This window comes from Ostrea edulis, chromosome 1, assembly GCF_947568905.1.
Source record: "Ostrea edulis chromosome 1, xbOstEdul1.1, whole genome shotgun sequence".
Classification (NCBI taxonomy): Eukaryota; Metazoa; Mollusca; class Bivalvia; order Ostreida; family Ostreidae; genus Ostrea; species Ostrea edulis.
Window position 1 is genome coordinate 100,310,530 of NC_079164.1, and position 22,108 is coordinate 100,332,637.

The 22,108-nt window shown below is 36.5% G+C and overlaps 1 protein-coding gene across 3 annotated transcripts; it reads left to right on the forward strand.

Annotated features, from left to right (window-relative positions):
• Positions 1–2,877: 2,877 nt before the first annotated feature.
• On the forward strand, positions 2,878–20,346 carry LOC125670244 (uncharacterized). 3 transcript variants are annotated; one of them, XM_048905329.2, is made up of 5 exons: positions 2,878–3,258; positions 5,419–5,665; positions 7,322–7,374; positions 10,776–11,262; positions 13,755–20,346. In XM_048905329.2, exons 1-5 carry the CDS (start codon positions 3,247–3,249, stop codon positions 14,441–14,443), a joined length of 1,488 nt encoding a protein of 495 aa, XP_048761286.2. In that variant the 5' UTR covers positions 2,878–3,246; the 3' UTR covers positions 14,444–20,346. The 3 variants fall into 3 exon arrangements, with proteins under 3 accessions (XP_048761286.2, XP_048761280.2, XP_048761296.1); XM_048905323.2 differs by having other exon boundaries at positions 2,880–3,258; positions 10,773–11,262; XM_048905339.2 differs by lacking the exons at positions 2,878–3,258; positions 7,322–7,374 and having other exon boundaries at positions 5,499–5,665; positions 10,773–11,262.
• The last annotated feature ends 1,762 nt before the right edge of the window (positions 20,347–22,108 follow it).

Sequence of the window (22,108 nt, forward strand, 5' to 3'; positions counted from 1 at the left end):
TTTCAAGTTCAGAGTACTTGTGCGTGGAATCAGAGTGGTGTTGAATAAAGCAAGATCACTAGATATGAATATTTCCTTTTTTTCATTTATCCATAGTCAACTTCCCATATTTGTGTGGCAATATTCCATTATTACCTTCATACGATGTTTATGTCTCTCAACTGATTTGATACGCAAGAGCCTGTTCTGCGTATGATCAGTTTTTAAATCGAGGCAGGATACTGGCAAATAATTTGATGTTGCAAGAGTTTCAACAGTCTCGATTAAAGTCAACTTTGCAAATTTTATGGTCGTTATAGTGATCTAATTTACCATTACAACATGACATTGAGTAAAATGGTGTCTGACATGTTTCATATGAATTGAAGCCGTTCTTTACACACTGATTTTGACCAGCCCACGGTTTACTCGATCGATAGTTAGGGCTTACAGCGGGTGTGACAGGTCGCGAGGTGCATGATGCTTACTCCTCCTAGGCACTTGATTCCACCTCTGGTATGTCCAGAGGTCCGCATTTGCCCTACTTTTTATTTTGTATTGAGTTATGAGATTGATTACTCTTCGTTATATTTTCCTTTTCATTAAAATCCTCCGCTTGCTTGCAATTCCGATATAGAACCTGGAAGGGCATCATACGATGGAGCATTAGCGCATCAGAAAAACGAGGGAGCATTAGCGCATCAGAAAAACGAGGGTGTTGGGGACGAATTGAGCACGTAAACCAACTGACTTTGTACACTGACTGTATGTGCCATGTACTGAATCTGACCATTGCTTCAGCATGCAATTTACAGGGGTGTGATTTTTCCTCTTTTCAGAGGAAATCCTCTGATTTGCTCAATTTTCGAAAAAATGAAACACTCTGGATTTGATCTAAAGTGGCAGAAAATTATATTTTTCCAGGTAGGGTGAGGTGTTTTCCTCCCTTTTTGACTAGCTTTCCTCTGATTTCTGAGGAATTCAATCACATCCCTGAAATTACCTCTTGTGAAAAATATGATAAATGTCCTTAATTCAGTGTTCAATTTCCTCGGCAGTTCCCCTAAACGGCAAGAGTTTCTTGTTGCTATTGTAGAAAATGATGAGTAGAATTTTCCTGAAGAAACTAGTTGGATTTCGTAAGACTAGGTGGGTGGAGCGTCACACACGCTTTGATGTATTTTACAGGATATACAAGTACGTCGTCAAATGTCTGCAGCACATACTCAATCAACACATCAGTCATGACTGGTCTTGGGACAAGTAAACTAAAGGGACTGCGCAGGGGCATATGTGTTTCGATGACGTCATTTTCTATGTGGATAACATTTGGGCTTGTAGGTTATATCCTCGACACAATAAAGCCTCTGACTGTCCAACTAATGACATCTCCACTGTACGCAATGAGGAACACTTGGACACGATCAAAGAAATTCGAATTGGAGTCGTTCTTTGATAATGCAAACAAGTTGCAGACGACCTTGATATAGCGATTAAAATGCCAAGGGTCTGCTCCAAGCAGCAACACGGAAAATGTCTCCACAGATAATCCAAAATATTATTTATCGATCGGTTGTGGTCATTCCATTTCTGGACTTTTCCTCAAGGAACTGATCACTGTTCGTTAGCTTCACTTTTCATACAAAGTTTCAGAAAGAGGATTAGGCGGCATGCATGTATTCGATATCATCTTTGTTACCTGTCAATGTAAGAAATCTTTCATAGGAAATGTTGTCCAAACTGGCCTCCGATCTACAATTTTGGGACCATGACCTGCCTTGTCTCTCTGTAAAGGACTTGGAGAAAGATTTCAAAGACTGGAGACGGTATTATTTAAACATGAACAAAGAAACTTCAGACAAGCGACGCGTTCTCCTCAATATCTCTACTATGTTGATGGGGACATTTGTAACCCGAACCTGAAAATTATTCTTTACATTGTGTTTTACCAATCATAACATATGAGGCAGAAAGCTAAGACCCATCAAGAGTTATATGCGCAGTACTTTGCACTGATGCATCTGCACTATTCATTAGGAATTGACCCGCAAAGAAATTGTACAATCATTCATCAGGCAGGAAAACTGACGCTTTTTTTTTAAAAAGTCAATTCCCTTTGGTTAAATAACACGTCATCTCAAACCAGAAAACATCAAAACAAGACGAAAAGGTCGCCCGCGTGGAGCAGTAGTGAAGAGCGTTTCGTTCTAGAGTCGCAAACTTATTTCCCGGATTCATATCCCACAGCGGGACGTGAAGACCGTCCAATATAAACCGAAATCTCCTGAATACTGGCACGAAAAAGACATCTCACTGCTCAATGGCCATAAATGCTGAGAGTAGGTCCCAGTCCTCCATCGACAACTGGTGACGTTCTAGCATAAGCGATTGATTGATTGATTGTTTTACGTCCCGTCGAGAATTTTTCACTCATATTGAGACATCACCAGCTGTAGGTGAAGCACCACTTTATGTTTGTTTGCTATGTCCGCGTCAAACTTAAAGCGTAAACAGCCTGTAGTGATTGGTAGTTTAAGTACCCTCACTGCTACGGCCCTGAGCGTTAAACAAAAGGTCTAAATATTTGGTACTTCACCTACAGCTGGCGACGTCTCAATATGAGTGAAAAATTCTTAACGGGATGTACACCGAACATAACCCCGACCAATCCACTGCAAGGCTTGATAATGGAACCTTTAAAGCATTCTGCTTAGAGGAAAAAATGATTGCTTGTTTTTACTTGTATTTGCTGCCGTTACCAACGTCTCATGAGACCCGAGTATTGACAATAAAACATTTGTACTTTATAATCAAGGGGCTGCTTTTCTTTGACACATTAGTTTCTTTAATTTAAATTCACTCTCACCACCATTGTACATTTATGCAGGGGCCATATTAAAGAAAACATAAAAAGTTGCATTTTAATGAATAAAACGTTGCAAACTGTTCAGTTGGCTATAGCAATATGGAGATGATTTTTTTTTAAATGCTGTAGAACACGAGTTAAGTATTCTCAAGAACTTCCGGCAAAACAAATTATTTTACATTCATGAAAGAACTGAAAATGTTGTGCATCTTCACTCGACACATACATTAAGAATATTAAAATATCGGTATTTTAAGATCCAGGATGTGCACGCATGCGTATACCTAGATACAAGTCATATGAACAAATATGTTTTGTAGGGGTACAGTAGGCTTGCATTCTTTGTGTGTCGTGTAGAATAGAAGTAAGGCAGATTAGTGTAGAGACTGTCCGGAGCGTAAATGGCTAACAAGGTAAGAGCTACGAACGACCTTTTGTTTTACAATTTCTGAGAATACCTTCATACCAAAAGTCTCTACAAGGAAATAAAATATGATTAATAATCAATTGCTGTTTGAGTCGCAAATTTATACACTATCAGGTGATCTTAAGAGGTGACATTTAATCTTGGTCTCGTGATCAGGACGCATATTGCATAATTTAAAAGGATTTTTTGGGTTTGCTCTTAGACATAGTGTATTGTTAACGAAGAATATTTTAGAATTGGAATTTTTTTCATTCCATTTAGGTAACCTCATAACATTTATGGACATGCTATATTAGATTTCTTTTTACCTCTTTTATAAGCAATATAAAATGAAACATGTGAAAGTTCAAACCAATATGTTTATACATAATTATGCACTCCTTGTAAACATGATATGTTGACTTAGTACCAATGCACCGTCCCGTGGTATCTTTTGCATTACATTCAATCATATGTACTTATACTACGTGCCTATTACTATTATTATGTCTCATTGCATATATTGTTATTATTTTTTTCCTGTGTGCATTTCTGACTGTTTTGCATTAGGATACACGGTGGTACTTACATATATTACATCAAGTAATGTCTCATGTTATGTACATTGCCTAAGCTCATACTACTAGTATTACTGTATATTATGTGTGAACCATATGAAACCATATTGCACATATGCACTCATTATAAACATGACATGTTGATCTAGTACCAATGCACCGTCCCGTGGTATCTTTTGCATTACAGTGGAGTTAATCATATGTACTTATACTACCTTTACTATTATTACATGTAGAGTTGTTATGTACATATATATATATATATATTATTTTTTTTTCTCCCTATATGTATTTCTGACTGTTTTGCATTAGGATACACGGTGGTACTTACATATAATACAAATAAGTATTATCATGTTCAAATGTCTCATGTATGAACATTGCTCATACTAATAGTGCATATTTTACTCTTGTTTTTTTTTTTTTTTTATCGTCATTGCACATTGAAATGTTAACAATCATGTATGCTGTATGCCCGAGAGTATGGAGCGCCAAATTAACATAAACTCAAATAATTGAAGATATCTTCAATTATTTGAAGATATCATCAATTCAATTATTGCTCTCTTTAATTGAATTAATGCCGGCATTAAATCAATTATTGCTCTCATCAAATGAATTAATACGCGCTTCAATTCAATTATTGCTCTCATCAATTGATTTAATGCGCGCATCAATTGAATTAATGAGAGCAATAATTGATTTAATGCGCACATTAATTAAATTATTGCTCTCCTCAATTCAATTGATGCGCGCATTAATTCAATTAATGAGAGCAATAATAGATTTGATGCGCACATTAATTCAATTATTGCTCTCTTCAATTCAATTGATGAGAGCATTAATTTTGTAGAAATATTGCTCGCAATAATTGATTTAGAGCTCGGTATAAATAATTTGATGATCTCCTTAATTCAATTGAAGATATCTTTAATTATTTACAATGCTTTTGTATAAGGAATTAATGCGCGCATCAATTCTTTTAAAGAGACCAACAATTCAATTAAAGATATTATTAATTCAATTGTGGATATGTTGAATTGAAGATATCTTTAATTATTTAGTTGCTCTCTCTCTAAAAGAATTATTGCTCTCTTCAAATGAATTAAAGATATCATTAATTCAATTGAAGAGAGCAATAATTGAATTAATGCGCGCATTAAATCCATTATTGCTCTCATCAAATGAATTAATGCGCGCATCAATTCAATTATTGCTCTAATCATTTGATTTAATGCGCGCATTATATCAATTATTGCTCTCTTCAATTGAATTGTAGCGCGCATCGATTCAATTGTTGATATCATTAATTCATTTGAAGAGATCATTAATTCAATTAAAGCGCGCATCAATTCAGCAGAAGAATTAATGCTATCATCAATTCATTTAATGCGCGCAATAATTCAGAATTGAAGATATCATTAATTATTTGAAGAGATCTTTAATTAAATTGTTGCGCGCATCAAATGAATTGATGATATCTTCAAATAATTGAAGATATCTTCAATTATTTGAGTTTATGTTAATTTGGCGCTCCATACGAGAGGGCCCTAATTTGGAAATAAATCATATTCTATTCTATTCTATAGATCTATGAAAAGAAAGTGATTTTCACCTCATTCCATTTCCGGAAAGAAGTTTCTATAAAACTACGTAGACATGCGAACCACGTGTGGACCCCTTTACATGTAACAGATAGGAAGACCCGATCTTTGATTCTGTGTTTATTTCTCGAAGACGGAAGTGAATTTCCAAGTGCTCTCAAGTTGACTGTGCCGTTGTCCTCCGACCTCTCCTCCGACGTCAATGACTACACATGCGAAGCATTATTTCAAGGTCTTTATAAGTTTCTATTCGTCATCAGTTACAAACTCTGATAAGGTAGAAAAGATCATTGATTTTTAAATAACCGATTAGTTCAATCCACCCTGAGCTAAATTTTTAATATCTTATTTTATTGTTTTTGTTTTGTTCAATCCACTGAGCTAAATCTCTCTCTCTCTCTCTCTCTCTCTCTCTCTCTCTCTCTCTCTATATATATATATATATCTGTGTGTGTGTGTGTTTTGGTTTATTTTTTATTAGTTTATTTTTCACAAAATTGAAAGAGTATGTTTCTCGCAAGTGATATAACTGAGAACAGTCAAAGTGATTTCGCAATTATTTTCGCTGATTTGTTTTAAAATTCTTTTCAAGCGCCTGGGAAGGCAAAACTTGCCTAAAGGCTATTATATATGAATGAATTTGACTTCTAGTGATATTTTGAAATATTCCAAAGAAAAATGATGCTGCAATGATCATACCGGTATTCTCCTGTAGTGTAAATTTTACATCAGGACCCCCCCCCCCCCTGGCCAGGGCAGGTTTAAAGGTGTTAATAAGAATAGATAGGAAGATTCTTTCCGGAAATATCCTCGAGAAAAAAAGAGTACAAAACATATAGATCAAGGACATATGCATGTATCCTAGTGTAGCGCAGTCTGCGCAGGGACAGTTTGCTCGGTTCATGACCTCAGCCGGTAGAGATTGTAAGTAAACGTTCGTTTGAAGAAATCTTTTTAAAAAACAAAACAAAACAAAAAACCCACAAATTTTTATTTATTTGTTGTTTGAAAACGTCCCATTTTTCACTCATGTAGAAATGCCAACAGCTTTAGACGAACGTCCGTAACATAGAGGGTTCTTTATCATGCCAACGTCTAGGTACCGTGACATGGGACCTCTAGTTTTAGGGTCGACTCCAAAGATTCATGACCTTCCTTTCTAGTGCCGGGCGCTTGCCGAGGGAACAGTCACTACCTATGTTAAATGTGTCAGTTGTGACGTGGCGCTGGGAGCGGGAATCGAACCCGGACTTTAAGGTAGCGAAAAGCAAGCACCGTAACCGCTAGGCTACCGCTTCCGGTCCAATAACCAAAAAGAGGTACAATTCGTCCAGAACAACAAGTCTCCTCATGTATTGTAGATTTAAATTAAATCATCATCAAGGGCCGGTGTAAAAATATCTAGGGTTTAAAGATTTATAGTAGGGTATTCTCAAGTAGTGTGTTTTTCTTTATTTACTATGATAGGCCAAGATGGAGCAACAAATGAGTTTAGATTTTACATGGGAATTTGAAAGAAAAATCTACAGTAACCCAGAAGAGTACGAAATATGTCATATCCCTAGAGTATGTTTTCATCGTGACTACCGGGAAAATTCCGTATCGGGGTTTGATGTGGGAGAAAATTAAAATTTTCCTAGATTAGTGGTTTAGCTTGTGAGCACCTTGTATTCTATGAATTATTCAAGCACAATCTAATTAAAATTAGATGTTAGATCCGCTCACATACTCGCTACGTTTGTGTAGCGAGTATGTGAGCGGATCTAACATCTAATTTTAATTAGATTGATTCAAGCGAGGCTTAATCTAATATTGACATATTCGGCACATATAATACAGGCATGACTTAGGAGATGTGATTTAAGTGTATATTTAAAACTGTTTTCAGATTGCAGAGATGGTAATGAGATCATCAAATCGGCGAAACAAAATTCAGATGTGGTAATTTTATTTGTTAAATTTTCTGTTTTCTTGTCATAAAACGGCAGACTTAAGGAAGGTTAATGTACATGTTCATGTGTTAATGTCTGTTTAAATGATGTGTGTCCCAGCTCTCTCTCTCTCTCTCTCTCTCTCTCTCTCTCTCTCTGAAGGTGTGTCATGATACAGATTCAAAGTCAATTGCTAAAGTTCAAAGTCATTGGGTAAAAATATTGGCCGAAGAATATACTGTAAATCACTCATTATTCGCGAGACTATTTCCGCGAAATAATGTTATAGTTTTCCCGCGAATCGTCAAAATGTTAGTATGGAAAATCCATTTAAGCACTTAAACAAATCATGAAAAATTTACTGACTACTTGTGTCATACTGTCTCGAGTGCATCGACGCCAGGCACACTTACCGAGCCCGGGAGTACCTACCCTACCTCAGACCGTGGGGCCCTATATGATTAGCGAAACCTTCGATTTTCATGAATATTCATGAAATGACACCATAAGTTCCTGACCGATTACAGCTTCGATAACAGATTTCGGTATTTTAATTGCTGTAGCTCACTGGTAAACATGTATCGTTTGTTTACAATTATACAACGGTCATTGCAAAGATCAGAGGAATGCCGCGGTCATTTTTCCGTGATATACCTTCATACGTAATATCTGATTATGAGAAAATTGATACTCATCTCGTTTGCCTCCCCAGGGGATCAAGGTTAGAATACGTCCTCAGTACCCCTTGCTTGTCGTAAGATGCAACTAAATGGGCGGTCCTTAGGGTGAGACCAAAAATAATCGAGCTCCCGTGTCACAGCAGGTGCAGTACGATAAAGACCCCCAACACTGCTTAAAGGCCATAAGCGCCGAGTATAGGCTTAAATTATGTAGCCCTTCACCGGCAATGGTGATGTCTCCATATGAGTGAAAGATTCTCGAGAGGGATTTTATACAATATAGTTATACAGTCAATCAATCAATACGCCAGTTTCGAGATACGTCCGAGTTATTTCCATTTGGAGAACTCTCGTACATAGTAAGGCGCAAAAGAATTTGTTTACACGCGGGAGTGGGACAGATATTCATCACAGCGTAAGTGAATGTACTCAGCAAGTTTCTCATTCGCTGTTTGATAACCCGAATTCGACTGATACACAAACTAAATAAGTGATAAGTATCAAGGGAGTAATCAAATACATAGAATTCTTATCCTATCACGTTATTTCGCTGGTCATAAGTACCATATCCAAGATATTTTTTGCAAATATGACATTGTTTGTATGTTTCCTCTTCGGTAAAACATTTCTTTCGATAGTATTTAGTATTTCCCACATTTACATATTTAAAGAGAAGCCGCTTTTAATACATTTCATCGTCTTCCTCGTTGGCTGTATATCCACTCCGTCCCACTTAGGCATTCAAAGTTCCACTAAATGCACCTCCTATACAAAAGAGTTCGTATCTCGAAACTGGCGTATTGTATGTTGCTAATGAAACAATAAAGTCGATGACTGATAATACTATTTTATAATCATAAAAATCGATCAATATATGTTGTAAAACAAATTCATGAATAACTGAAGAACATTTGTCATTCAGTATAAACCAATCATCTGCATTCCGAGAGCGATAGACATGTAAACATGGCGATGCACAGACAAGTTTTTCTTAATCCGTATATTCAAAGCAATCGATATACTTGAAATATTTTTTTCAAAAAAAATTTAGAATACCCCTAACATCTCACATTTTTCATCAGCAAAAAACAATGTAGGCCGTTTCAGAAACTGCCATGACGTCACATTGACCTAATTCGTAGTTATATGGGAAAACGATCGGCTGTATATTTCTGAGCCGTAGTAGTTCTTGTTTTCGTATATATTGCAGGAGAACATCCTTGGTCTCAAAATGTTGTTTGAAATAGAAAAGCCAAAGCTTTTATATATCGAAGCAACATTTCTCGACAACGGAGGTTACAACTTATACGAAAACACGATCATTATTTCTTAAATACATGTGCAGACAAAAAAGCTTACTCTTTTAGAAGTAAGTCAAGTATATAGCTATATATTAATTGAAATCCGCCTTAACAGGGGGTATGCTTGCAAATTCTGTATATCAATATGATGATCTCAGGGTGCTTTTTTACCCCCCCACCCCCCCCCCCCCCCCCAAATATAGAAGCTGATATATGAACATAAATATTCATGACGTCGATGGCTTTATTAATTAATCATGCAACCACGGTTATAACGACGAAAATTTGTATATAATGGAAAAATGGGATATGTTCTTCGAAACTAATGTTTATGTATTTTTATAGCTTAAATTTCGAAAGATATTTTTTTTTATCAAAAGTCTTTAAGGAGTGATGAAAAGGTGAAGATAGCGAACAGTGATCAATCTCATAACTCTTATAAAGGTGAAGATAACGAACAGTGATCAATATCATAACTCTTATAAAGGTGAAGATAACGAACAGTGATCAATCTCATAACTCTTATAAAGGTGAAGATAACGAACAGCGATCAATCTCATAACTCCTATAAAGGTGAAGATAACGAACAGTGATCAATATCATAACTCCTATAAAGGTGAAGATAACGAACAGTGGTCAATCTCATAACTCCTATAAAAGGTGAAGATAACGAACAGTGATCAATCTCATAACTCCTATAAAGGTGAAGATAACGAACAGTGATCAATCCCATAACTATCAAACACGGACTCCTGGATGTACCAGAGGTATACACACAGAACAAACTCTTGCTAACTGGGTAAATACTGTCTGACGTGTTTCATACCAATTGGAAGGCTGCTGTTTGCACACTGATTTTGATTACGGACTACTCCATTTACCTGATCAAGATATATGGCTTACAGCAAGTGTAATCGGTCGACAGGAGATGCTTACTCCTCCTAGGCACCTGATCCCACCTATGGTGTGCCCAAGGGTCCGTGTTTGTACTATTCTTAAAGATTTACTCTATGGGATTGATGAGGTTGTTATCTTCACTTTTCATGTAAGTAACTTTATTCTATCATTGAGAAGATTTTGTGTACATGTAGTTACGCGTCGATAAAGTTTCGCCAATAAACTGTGATTTACAGTATCATTTTCCTTACCCAAATTCATTCGCGTAATTCAAGGCGGCTGGGACAAAAATAAATAATAGCAACCAAAAAAAAAAAAAATGGATTTTATTCTCATCATTGACTCATGGTCGAATTCATGTGGATTTTTTTCTTATATTTTTGGTATTTCAAATCTGCCCTTCATATTTTCATTTGCGTATGCAGAGTACACTGCTTTGGAAAAGATTTCCGTACTAACTCTGAATCAAGTGTTAAGATCATTGCGACGAGTTTTGGCCAACATCATTACCAATGCCTGTATAATTTCAGAAGACATTTTCTATAGACGTTACTCACATACCCCCTTCGACATACACAGTGACGGATCTAAACCAATCGAATGTCGAGAAGAGGCCTACATCCAGTAAAGCTAGTCAGGCTTCTCCCCAACCCTACTCTTTATACCACATTGAAGAGGGTTTACGAAAATTAGATCTGTCATCAAGATCAACGACACAAGTTGAACGCGAGAAAACTTTACCCACAACAGCGTCATCTGATAGGCGTAAAACAGCATTGCCTTTATCCGTTTTACCGGACAACCACAGACGAAATAATACCCTGGAATGTTTAAGCCTCGTCTTTCTAAAGGACATCGAGACAGGGAGCATTTATTTATTTTCGACAACGAATTCACAGTTTACGATCCCTTTTCAGCTTCGTCCTATTTCTGTTTATGAATTGATGGCTTTTCAGGGATGTCAAATTCAGCAACACTGTTTCCTTATTTCGGCAGTGGCATTTTGCTCATTTACAACATGTAAGTACCCATGGAAACTGATGTGTAACGTGGTACTACATTTAATCTTGAGGTTATACAGGCTAAACTTTGTTAAAAATATAATTATTATAATATGGGTTTGTGTTATTGATACTAGTATGTAACTGTTTTTGACCATTGCATGTAACGAAAACTTTGTAGTATTCAGATCTTTAAAAGTTAAAACAGGTGACCGTAATGTATGCGCCTATGTGAGCACTGTTTGACTTTCAAAGTTTTCGATGATGAAAAACGGAATGATCTATATTTTGTTTTAGTAAAACGATTAAAAATAGTTTTCACATCTAATATGAAAAAATGAAGATAACAAACAGTCATCAATTTTATAAATTCCACAAAGAATTCATTAAGAGTAGCGCAAACATGGACCCCTGGACATACATCTACCAGAGGTGGGATCAGATGTTTAGGAGGAGTAAGTCTCCCATATTCACAAGTCACACCCGCCTTGAACCATATATCTTATTCAGGTAAACGGAGTAATCTGTTGTCAAAATCAGTATGTAAAGAACGGCCAAACAATTAATTGATATGAAATACATTAGAGAGCTAATAACTCAACTGTATGACAAACAATGATATCACCTTCTCCATCGTAAACTTCCCATATTCATATTGCAATATTCTATTGTCACCTACAGATGGTGTTTTATGCCTATCCACTGATTCAATACACAAGAGCATGTTTTGCGTATGAGCAGTTTTTAATCCGAGGTAGACTAGCTACAAATAAGTTGATGTTACCGAGGTTTCAACACAGATCATAGTCGTGCACTACCCGGTGTCTTAGGCGTCCCTGACCTTCCATAACAACCAGTTGTTCGATTGAAAACTGAGCTAAATGAGAATATAAATTATCATGCTGACACGGGAATATCGGGATGGGGGTGGGGTGTAACCCTAGGGTGTACCATGAATGGTAGATTATAAGAGGTAGATAATGTTGGATCCAATACAAACGTCAGAATAAATTTTGAGGGTGGGGGTGTGGGGGTAGAGTAATCATTGTCTCTTGAGTGAAGAAATTTGTACAAATTATGCCGTGTAAACTACAAATAATTAAAGCTTGAATCGCTGCTAATTTCTATTTGAAAAGTTGCACGGTGATTTTGACATTTTCTTTGGGGTGTGATATGATTGTGACTGATTTATTTCTAAAATTCAAGTAATTATCGACTCATAAATACAAAAGTATACTGCGATGTTATTTTTGTGGTACATATAAAAGGAGTAGATAACCTTTTAGTTAGTTGATATCAACACATTTGATATCAGATGTCCATTTGACACACTTGGCTGGATCTGTCAATGAGGGCCTGAGCTATTGTTTCTATTTTGATGGACAAGTGGTAAGCATTAGATCATTTATTTGTAAATTATATCATTATAGCGATCATAGAATTTGCGAAATGCAGACTTTAAAGACCCAATTTTAAGCTACCTCCCTTAAAATTGTTCAGTCGTTCTTCACATACTGAATTTAATTACGGATTACTCCGTTTACATGATCGAAATATAGGGCTCACGGCTGATGTGACCTGTCGACAGGGAAATCCTATCTCTGGTATATCCAGGGGCCGTTTGTGACCTGTCGAAAGGGAAATCCTATCTCTGGTATATCCAGGGGCCGTTTGTGACCTGTCGACAGGGAAATCCTATCTCTGGTATATCCAGGGGCCGTGTTTGTGACCTGTCGACAGGGAAATCCTATCTCTGGTATATCCAGGGGCCGTTTGTGCTGCTCTGTAGTTTGTATTTGTAAGATTATAAGATTGGTCACTGTTTGATATCTTCGTCTTTTTCATATATCGTATACATTTGGCACTTGAAATATTTAAGCTTGTCAACATGCATGTGATTGCTTTTTTGTTTACAGTTGTATTTATAAAGACATTATATATATTTTTAAAGGGACTGGTTCACGCTTTTATATTTTTTAAATATTTTTCAATTTTGTTAAACCTTAATTTTTTGACCTTCTGCATGTAATGATAAGAGCATTAGTTTAGCCTTAACTCTATGTTTTGTAACCAGTGAAACAAACAAACCCGTGAAATGTTAATTTTGTAATCTAAAGCATCTTAATTTTACACATGCAGTCTCAAATTAAACTTCTAGATGAAAACTTTTACCTAAAGAATACTTGAAATATGATAGATATAATGAATTTAGATCGAGATACAATTCTTTTGAAAACTTCGTAAACATCAGCATACCACAATCTTTGTTTACAAAACAAATAATAGACTCTCTAAAATGAGCCTCTGTGATAATACATTACATGTACCTTAATTGTTTCTGTGAAACCTTTTAAACACACCAGACAGTACATTTTGACCATAAAAAGCGAAAAGCAAAATTTGGGGAGAAATTGTGAGTCAGTCCCTTTAAAGAACAAACAGAAAGATATCTATTGATGTTCATTCATTATCTTTCGGAATTGTTTTTATGATTTACTTTTGTTTTGACAGATATGACTCAACATGAGGTCGCTTTGCTGTACAGAAAAGCCTGTACCTTTATGAGTCCCACGGGTATAGAACAGGCTATACCGTATGTTAAAGTGTCACACTTGTATCGCAACAAACCGATTTTACATTTTTTGAATATCTACAACAACATGGGGGGAATCATGTACAAATATCTAAAGAATTTTGGCGGGGATCCGTCCTCCACCCTGAACAGGAAACTTCACGGTCTGTTCTTTAGTGCCAATGTGGACCCTACCACGGGTCTCCCCCCGCCCATGTCTTTTTACGGAGACCATAGAATCCACATTCCTGTCAGTTACATGATAAACTCTGCAACAAACATGTATTTCGCGGACTTCTATTGCCACTACTCCAATCATCACGTGACTCTGGTTGTGACGTTACGAGGAAGTAATGCAGACTTGTTTTGCCAGAAAAGGCTGATTTCTCTCGATCCATATTTTAACGTGTTTTTGTTTCGTCGTCCTTACGATCTGAATGCAATGGTTAACACAAAAGTAACAGTAGAAGTGTTTTACACTGAGAGTATCAACATTGCCGCGCTGTTAAGGTCCCGTTGCGCTTTTGTAACATCCGTACCTCAGATGGGCAATGCCATATTGAAGACAATAGTGGGTCTTCCTAAACGAAAGGATTGTAAAATTTGTAATTTGAAAAATAATCCATAATTGTCGTTAATTATGTAATTGAAAGAGGACAGTTTGGTAAACGAGTTGGATCAGTGCTTGTGAATGTCTGCTGATGCATGTAACCGCATGCGGAATATTGCGGCGTGTTCCACGAACGTCTTCTCGCCCATATCAATATTTATCCTTTTACAAGAAATTCCTGAGAACGTTACCGTACTAAACTCAGGAGCAATATTTCAAACTTTTTGTGAAGATGACTATAGCACTGATAAGGAAGGAAAAATTTCGCTGATTCCGAAATTTCTAATATGAACAACGATACTCTGGCGCATGCCACACCCAATGTAGCGTAGCAGAAAGTGGGTCAGGCATGTGCCAGACTATGACTAAGAATGAAAAGTCCATGTACGAAGTCTCGTGAGCACACTGATGTCGTCCGTATTTATCATGGCATTCTTCATGACAAACATTGTTAGATGAAAAAGATAAGGACTGAGAATTTATGTTTTGTTATAAAGAGACAGATTTATCGTAAAAGTAATAGGTGCACGGTTATTAATGTCGCGTGCTGCTGGACTTCAGAAACATCACGGAAATATTGCTAGATCGGACTCCGAGTATTATCACTGTCACAATCTGTGACTCTGAGTATCATCACTGTCACAATCTGTGACTGAGTATTATCACTGTCACAATCAGTGACTCTGAGTATCATCACTGTCACAGTCTGTGACTCTGAGTATTATCACTGTCACAATCTATGACTCTGAGTATTATCACTGTCACAATCTGTGACTCTGAGTATCACCACTGTCACAGTCTAACGTAGTAATGCCGTCCTATGACGAGCTGTCTCTTTGATTTGTGAAAGAGGAGACAGTAGCTCTCTCGCTACTGCCGCTCTTGCTAAAACAAATCATAAAAGCTGACAACGATGAACTGACTGAATAATTTTAGTTTTGGGATTTGCCTCAGAGACGAACTCCCGACATGAAAAATAAAGATGGATAGATTCTTCCATAGAGGCACAAGACCAAATGTCGAATATCAAAGACTGCCTCACCACAGTTGATTTCGACGTTTTGCCTTATATCCATTCGCTACAAGTTTAAAATATGTTCTTCATATAAAAAGTTGTGAGGCAGAATGATCTTTTTCAGTGTTACGTTTAACAGAAACTTACTTTCGTTAAACAAGAGGGATGCTTTAATGCAAATACACTAACACTAAGCGCACGGTACTGGTGTCACTTTACGTTACACTTGTAACGTCATAAATTGTGGCAAAGCAACGTCACATTTTAAACAAATTCATTATCTCCAAGCTGTAATATCATAACTAAAGCACATGCATGATTTAATGTTTAAAAATTGAAAATAAATCTTTGTACGTGTATAGTGTACATTCATAAAAATTATGAATTCTTAGAAATACTCCAAAGTATATGTACTGTATTTATTTCACCGTGCCTACAACAGCAGGCATGTCGTATGAAATAAGGGTACCCGTTTCGGTAGGTTTCGTTTTGCTTCGGTAGATTTCGTTTCCTTTCGATTTCGTTTCGCATTTTACAGGTAACCATCCCATGAAATAAGGCTTGCAATTCTTATGAATATGACCTCTGAGAAATTTGAACACAGTAAAAAAAAAATCAGTTTTGGTTTTTTCTAGGATATATATAGACTTGCTCAAGTCTCTATGTTTAATAATCATTGCTCTCTTTAATACTTTTTATTAATGCCAAACACGGAAGGGGAGGGGGGTTGGGTTAAAAACTCCCGTACGTTTCTGTCATCGATCTACATCGATCACGCTCTAGTGGGGAAAAAACAACAACCAGCGCATAGAAAGTATATGTAGTTTTGCGCTTTATAAATGAATAATAATAATAACCACGGTGAGTTGAAGTGAGAGTTAAAAACTTCCAAATAATATTACATTTTAACGTTTTAATGTTCACTTTCATTTCTGAATAAACAGTAGAAAAGGTATACAGAGTGTTATTTATACTCGTATGTTTTACTTGCGAATCGGTTAGTTTCAATATATATCATATTTAGTTTTGAGGGGGTGGTCTCGTGAAAACCGTGTGACTTTAGATTTTTTTGTCAGATGTTGAACTTTTGATCTAATGATATTGTTATTCATGTGCGGAAATCTTGATTTGTATTCGATAATCTTGATATCTATATGCGGACGGAAATTTTGATTTATATGTGAGAAATCTTGATATTCATGTGCGAATTTATTTTATTTTACTCTACGAGAGAGAGAGAGAGAGAGAGAGAGAGAGAGAGAGAGAGGGGGGGGGGGGACTTCCTCTACTCTTCTGGAGTACCAACGCATGTGGGCGAAATATTCCAGGGGCAATCGCTCACACCCGCCAGAGATCACCTGGGTCCTAAATACAACAGTGAGGTTGTTCAACACGTCACTAATACTCTAACAAGATTTTGACTTTCAATTCATTTAATATGTGACTTATGTATATATCTTTCATTCATTGGAAGGGGGGGGGGGTACATAAGATCTAACACGCTATATATATCCACCGTTCTGGTGCCTGTGCTCACATCCACCTCCTAGGGAATGCTACAGGCTGGTGCATGTTGGAAACTGTAGGAGGGTCCACAGTTTGCTCCTTACTTGATCTTTAAACCAGGTAGCACGCAGGAGACAGGTGAGATGCGCAGAGATCTCTTCCCCCTTAGAACGTGACCACCCGTTCAGGTCCAGGCACCTATGTCCACATAGGGCCCCCTGTGTTGCCCCTACGTTGGTAGTCAAACTGGCCGCCTCCCCAGTTCCCCACAAAAAATTGCACGCGACCCTTTCCGCTATATATGTAAATTTGCACCCTGTTCATGATTACGATTAATAAATACTCAAATTTGTATCACTCTTGTTAATCCAGCTAGCTAAGCAGCCTATGGGGGATTACAGGGCAGCCACCCAAGCTTCGACATAGCTACTGGGTTTATTCAGCATATTAGGGCAAGGTCAACTATTCAATTCAGGCCAAATGTCTCACGGCTGGTAGTGCTGTATATTTATTAAAGTTTAATTTTAGCAGAGTAGCTCCTCTGGTTAAATTTAAGACATCCGAGGTCAGGTCATGGTCAATGAAGCTAATTCTTTTATCAATTTTTGAAATTATGCATTTCACCTACAATCAATAATGACTAAATCCATGCGTACATCTAGCATGTGTACATCAACATTATCAAATACGAATCAAATATTATGGAATATAAATCGAGATTTATATAATTATCGAATATAAATAACAAGGTTACCAAATGTAAATAAATAACAAGATTATCGAATATAAATCAAAATTTTCGCATATAAATATTAAGATTATCGAATATAATTAAAATTTTCTCATATATGAATAACAAGATTATCGAATATGATTAAAGAGTTTCGTATATAAATCAAGATTTGTATAATATTGCAACGTTTTACACACCGTAAGTGTATCTGTTCAATGCTGAATTTTTATATGCATACATACAGTACATCGTCGCAAACCACGGGTTATTGTTTCATTCTATTTCACAAACGTTTGTGAAATAGAATGAAACAATAACCCGTGGTTTGCGACGATGACATACAGTAGTACATACAACAAAATGTAGTCTGTACAATTGTCATTTGATAAAGTCAATTAAAGTATATGTACCAGATCTAGAGCAAAACATATCTATGAGATACACATGCTATAGCTTAAATACCTTGTATACTATTTTTAAAAATCATTTTAATTTAGATCATTCAAAAATAATAAAAGCAACATTTTACGTTTTAGCTAGACGTAGGTTGTGTACATTGACGTCGCGTCATTGCGCGACAAAATCACATGGGACATTTATTTGGACATTAAGTATCTTTTCGTTTTCCTAAATGGACGCGGGATAAAATGAAATGTTGTATATTCTATATAGTAAATTTTATGTACTTTCTGTAAGTTATATTCATTAAAATATTCGCGTTGGGATAATGCTTAGAAATAAGACATAAAATGGTAGAATTGTTTAAAAAGCTCGGTATTTGTAGAATAAGGACATTTCACTGGACACCGATAAAATCAATCTACTTCATGGATATACTCAGAATTTTATAATACTGGTATACATTGTGCTCTACGATACATGTCATTATAAATGTAACAAAGATAGTCAACTTCCCCCTGTATTAGGCGTGCTACTGGTCATGATGATTTGCATTTGCAGTCTATCTACAAACACGGGACACCACTGACAGGCACTGTATTTGCCATTTTTAAGGTCGCTATATCAATTCTATGAACTAAATGTTTAAAGTAATTGGTTTATGGTTTTTAGATAAGGACGTCACAATCATACACCAATTCTTACGTTATTTGGGACGAAATCAATCATTTTATTAATCTGTGGATAAAGCGTATGCGTATTTCATGTAACGCGGGACAACGAAAAATGACGACATCTGCGTGTATTTATTGCTAATGAAATGCGTGTAAATTATATTTTATATAAGCTATTATCATTATTTATATATTTTCCTTGCCATTGATGTATAAGACTTTAATAATCCACAAAATATACAACTGTGTAAACATAGCGGAAATATTTTCTAATGCACGTATGAAAGTAACACCAGTACCGTGCGCGACGTCTAAGTCATTTAAAATGAAACTAAAGAAATGATTCAATTTGTTTTAATTTTACCCTTGAAAAAATGTTTTAAAAGTTTTTGAACATTACTTGATAAATAAAAAAATACGTAGCATATAATGATATGCATGGTGATTTTGCCTTATCTATTCGACATAATCTGCTATGATTTCTAGAATTTTTGTCTGGTTCCCCTTCCCCTTTCGAAATTGCTGGGTCCGCCTCTGATTATCATCGGAGGAGTTTCTCGTTACATGGTCGTTATAACTATCTAATTTATTAATAAAATCTGTCACTGGGTTAAATGCTGTCTAACATGCTTCATACCGATTGTTCCATGGCCGTTCTTGGCACACTGATTTTGACTACGGATTACTTTGTTCGTCTGATCAAGATATAGGCACACAGTGGGCGTGATCGGTCAACAGTGGATGCTTACTCCTTCTCGGCACCTGATCCCACCTCTGGTGTGTCCAGGGGTCCGTGTTTGCCCATCTCGTAATTTTGTATTCTTTACAGGATCTATAGGATAGTATTCAGTTCTGATAAAATTGCATTGGCTTCCAGTCGAGTACCGTATTCAGTACAATATTCTGTTGTATGTTTACATGTGTCTTCACAACCTGGCTTCCAGATATTTGTCACAGTTGATAACACCATACACACCGGCGAGATCGCTAAGATCGGAATCGGGCTGTCTGGTTACAGTCCCAAGACAAAGACTAATGGAGAGAGGAGGTTTGACATGGCGGCAGCGACACTCTGGAACGGTCTGCCATGTGGACTTAAAAATGTACAGAAACTTGACTGTTTGAAAAGAGATTTGAAGACCCACCTATTTCGTCTTGCTTTTAATGTGTGATCTGTGATTTTGTTTTTTATGTGTATTTATTATTTTTTCTCTCGAGCATTTATTTTTTCCCACGATGTTTTTAGAAATCTTGTATTTTAAGTGTGTTTATTGTTCGGAGAGTTTGATCTTTGTAGTTTTAGCGTACCGTCCTAAACATTTTAGAGTACTTTTTAGATACTTTGCATAGTGCTCTATAAAAAAAACCCCACTTTAGCTATATATCGATCTTGATAATAATGTTTTATTTTGATAATTTTACAGATGTAAGATTTTATGTCATACTGTCATTTAATTTCATTTAATTGTGTTTCATTGTTGCATTCCTCTTCTTACCCTTGTAAAGCACCTTATGAGTAATTTGTTTTATACAAAGCGCTATATAAATTTTATTTACAATGTATTATATCATTATAGGATTTATGATCACTGTTCGTTATCTTCACCTTTTCATTTGTCCAACTAATTGGAATGATTGATTTTACGTCTCGTCGAGAATATTTCACTCATACTGAGATGTCGCCAGCTGTAGGTGAAGTACCACAGACTTAGACCTATATATAGTGCTCAGGGCCGTAACAGTGAGGGTTATTTATCGTGCCAACGCCTGCCGCGACAAGGGAACTCCGTGTTTAGGGTCATATCCGTAAGACCCATGATTCTCACTTCTAAATGCCGAGCGTTTGACGAAAGAGCAATCACTACCTACGTTAACGTGTTAGGTTTGTTGCACATGGGCTAAGCCCGTTTTGGGCCCGAATTCTCTGATACCATCAATATAGAAAGGGGTCTAACTCTGACCCAGATAAAAAAATCTCTCCACTCGCTTCAAATGCATAACATATCAAAAACTAGGTGCGATATGCGTAATTTGCCGGTCTCCTTGCATAGATAACCGTTTAACTACATGCATGCCAAGTTTGTTGCAGTCGTGGCACGGGTGGGGCTCAACCACTGAGCTACTGCGACCGCTGCCCGATTCTTTTGAGTTTATCAATAAAATATGTTTCAATCAAATTATTGAATATTGTCGGTTTTATCTCCTAAACAAAAAATCATTGTTTACACAAACAAGCATTAACATGGCTGAAACAAAGCATACAAATACAAGATCACTAAGATGGGCTTTGAAATCAATCATCGACCGGGAATCAAACATCAACACTGTGGTGTTATATCGAGGAGACGGAATTTAGAGGAAAATGATAATTTGTCAACTGATGATGATTTACTACTTCTGGAAAGAACAGATTTAATCAAAATGATGATCAACAAGAAATTGTAAGACAACGGAGAATATGCAACCAGACGGACAATTGTTAACTCCAACGTTGCACTGTACCAAATGGTGATGAAGACAACCTTCTACAGCAATAGTAAGGGAGCAAAGCCGATCAAGCAACCTCTCAGGTGATTGCCGCGTTATATCGCTATAACGATTTAATTTACCAATTAATACAACCCGTCATTAGGTAAATTGCTGTCTGACATGTTTCATACCAATTTTTAAGCCATTCTTTGCATACTGATTTTGACTACCGATTACTCCATTTACACGATCGAGATATAGTGTTCACGGCGGGTGTTACCGGTCGACAGGAGATGCTCACTGCTCCTAGGAACATGATCACACCTGGTGTGTCCAGAGGTATGTGTTTTCCAAACTATTAATTTTGTATTCTTTAAAGGAGTTATGAGATTGATCACTGTTCGTTATCTCCATGTTTTCATGCTGTGGACTTTGTTGACGAAAGAAGTAGAGAACATGAATGAAACAGCATTTTCGACAAGAAATGGATTTTTGCAGTTGACTGTTATGATGTTTGGGCTTTTTAAACAGCCATGCGACATTTGAAAGATTAATGGACTTAGTTTTGGCTGGGTTAAATTTCTGCATTGATGATATTATTTTCGGTAAAACGTTTGATAAAATCCTCGAAAATCTTAAACTGAAGACTTAAACATTGGTAGTGATTGCTCCTTCGCCAAATGCTCGACAATTAAAATTGAGAATCCGGGTCTTTTTGATATGACTTTAAAAACGAAGGTTCCATGTTGCGGCAAGATTTGGCACGTTAAATTGACGTCTCAGTATGAGTTAAATATAGACCTATCCAGGATTATCTCGATGAGTTATCTCCCGTGCATGACCGATCGCGGTTAAACGTATCTTCCGGTATACACTATGCGTCATTA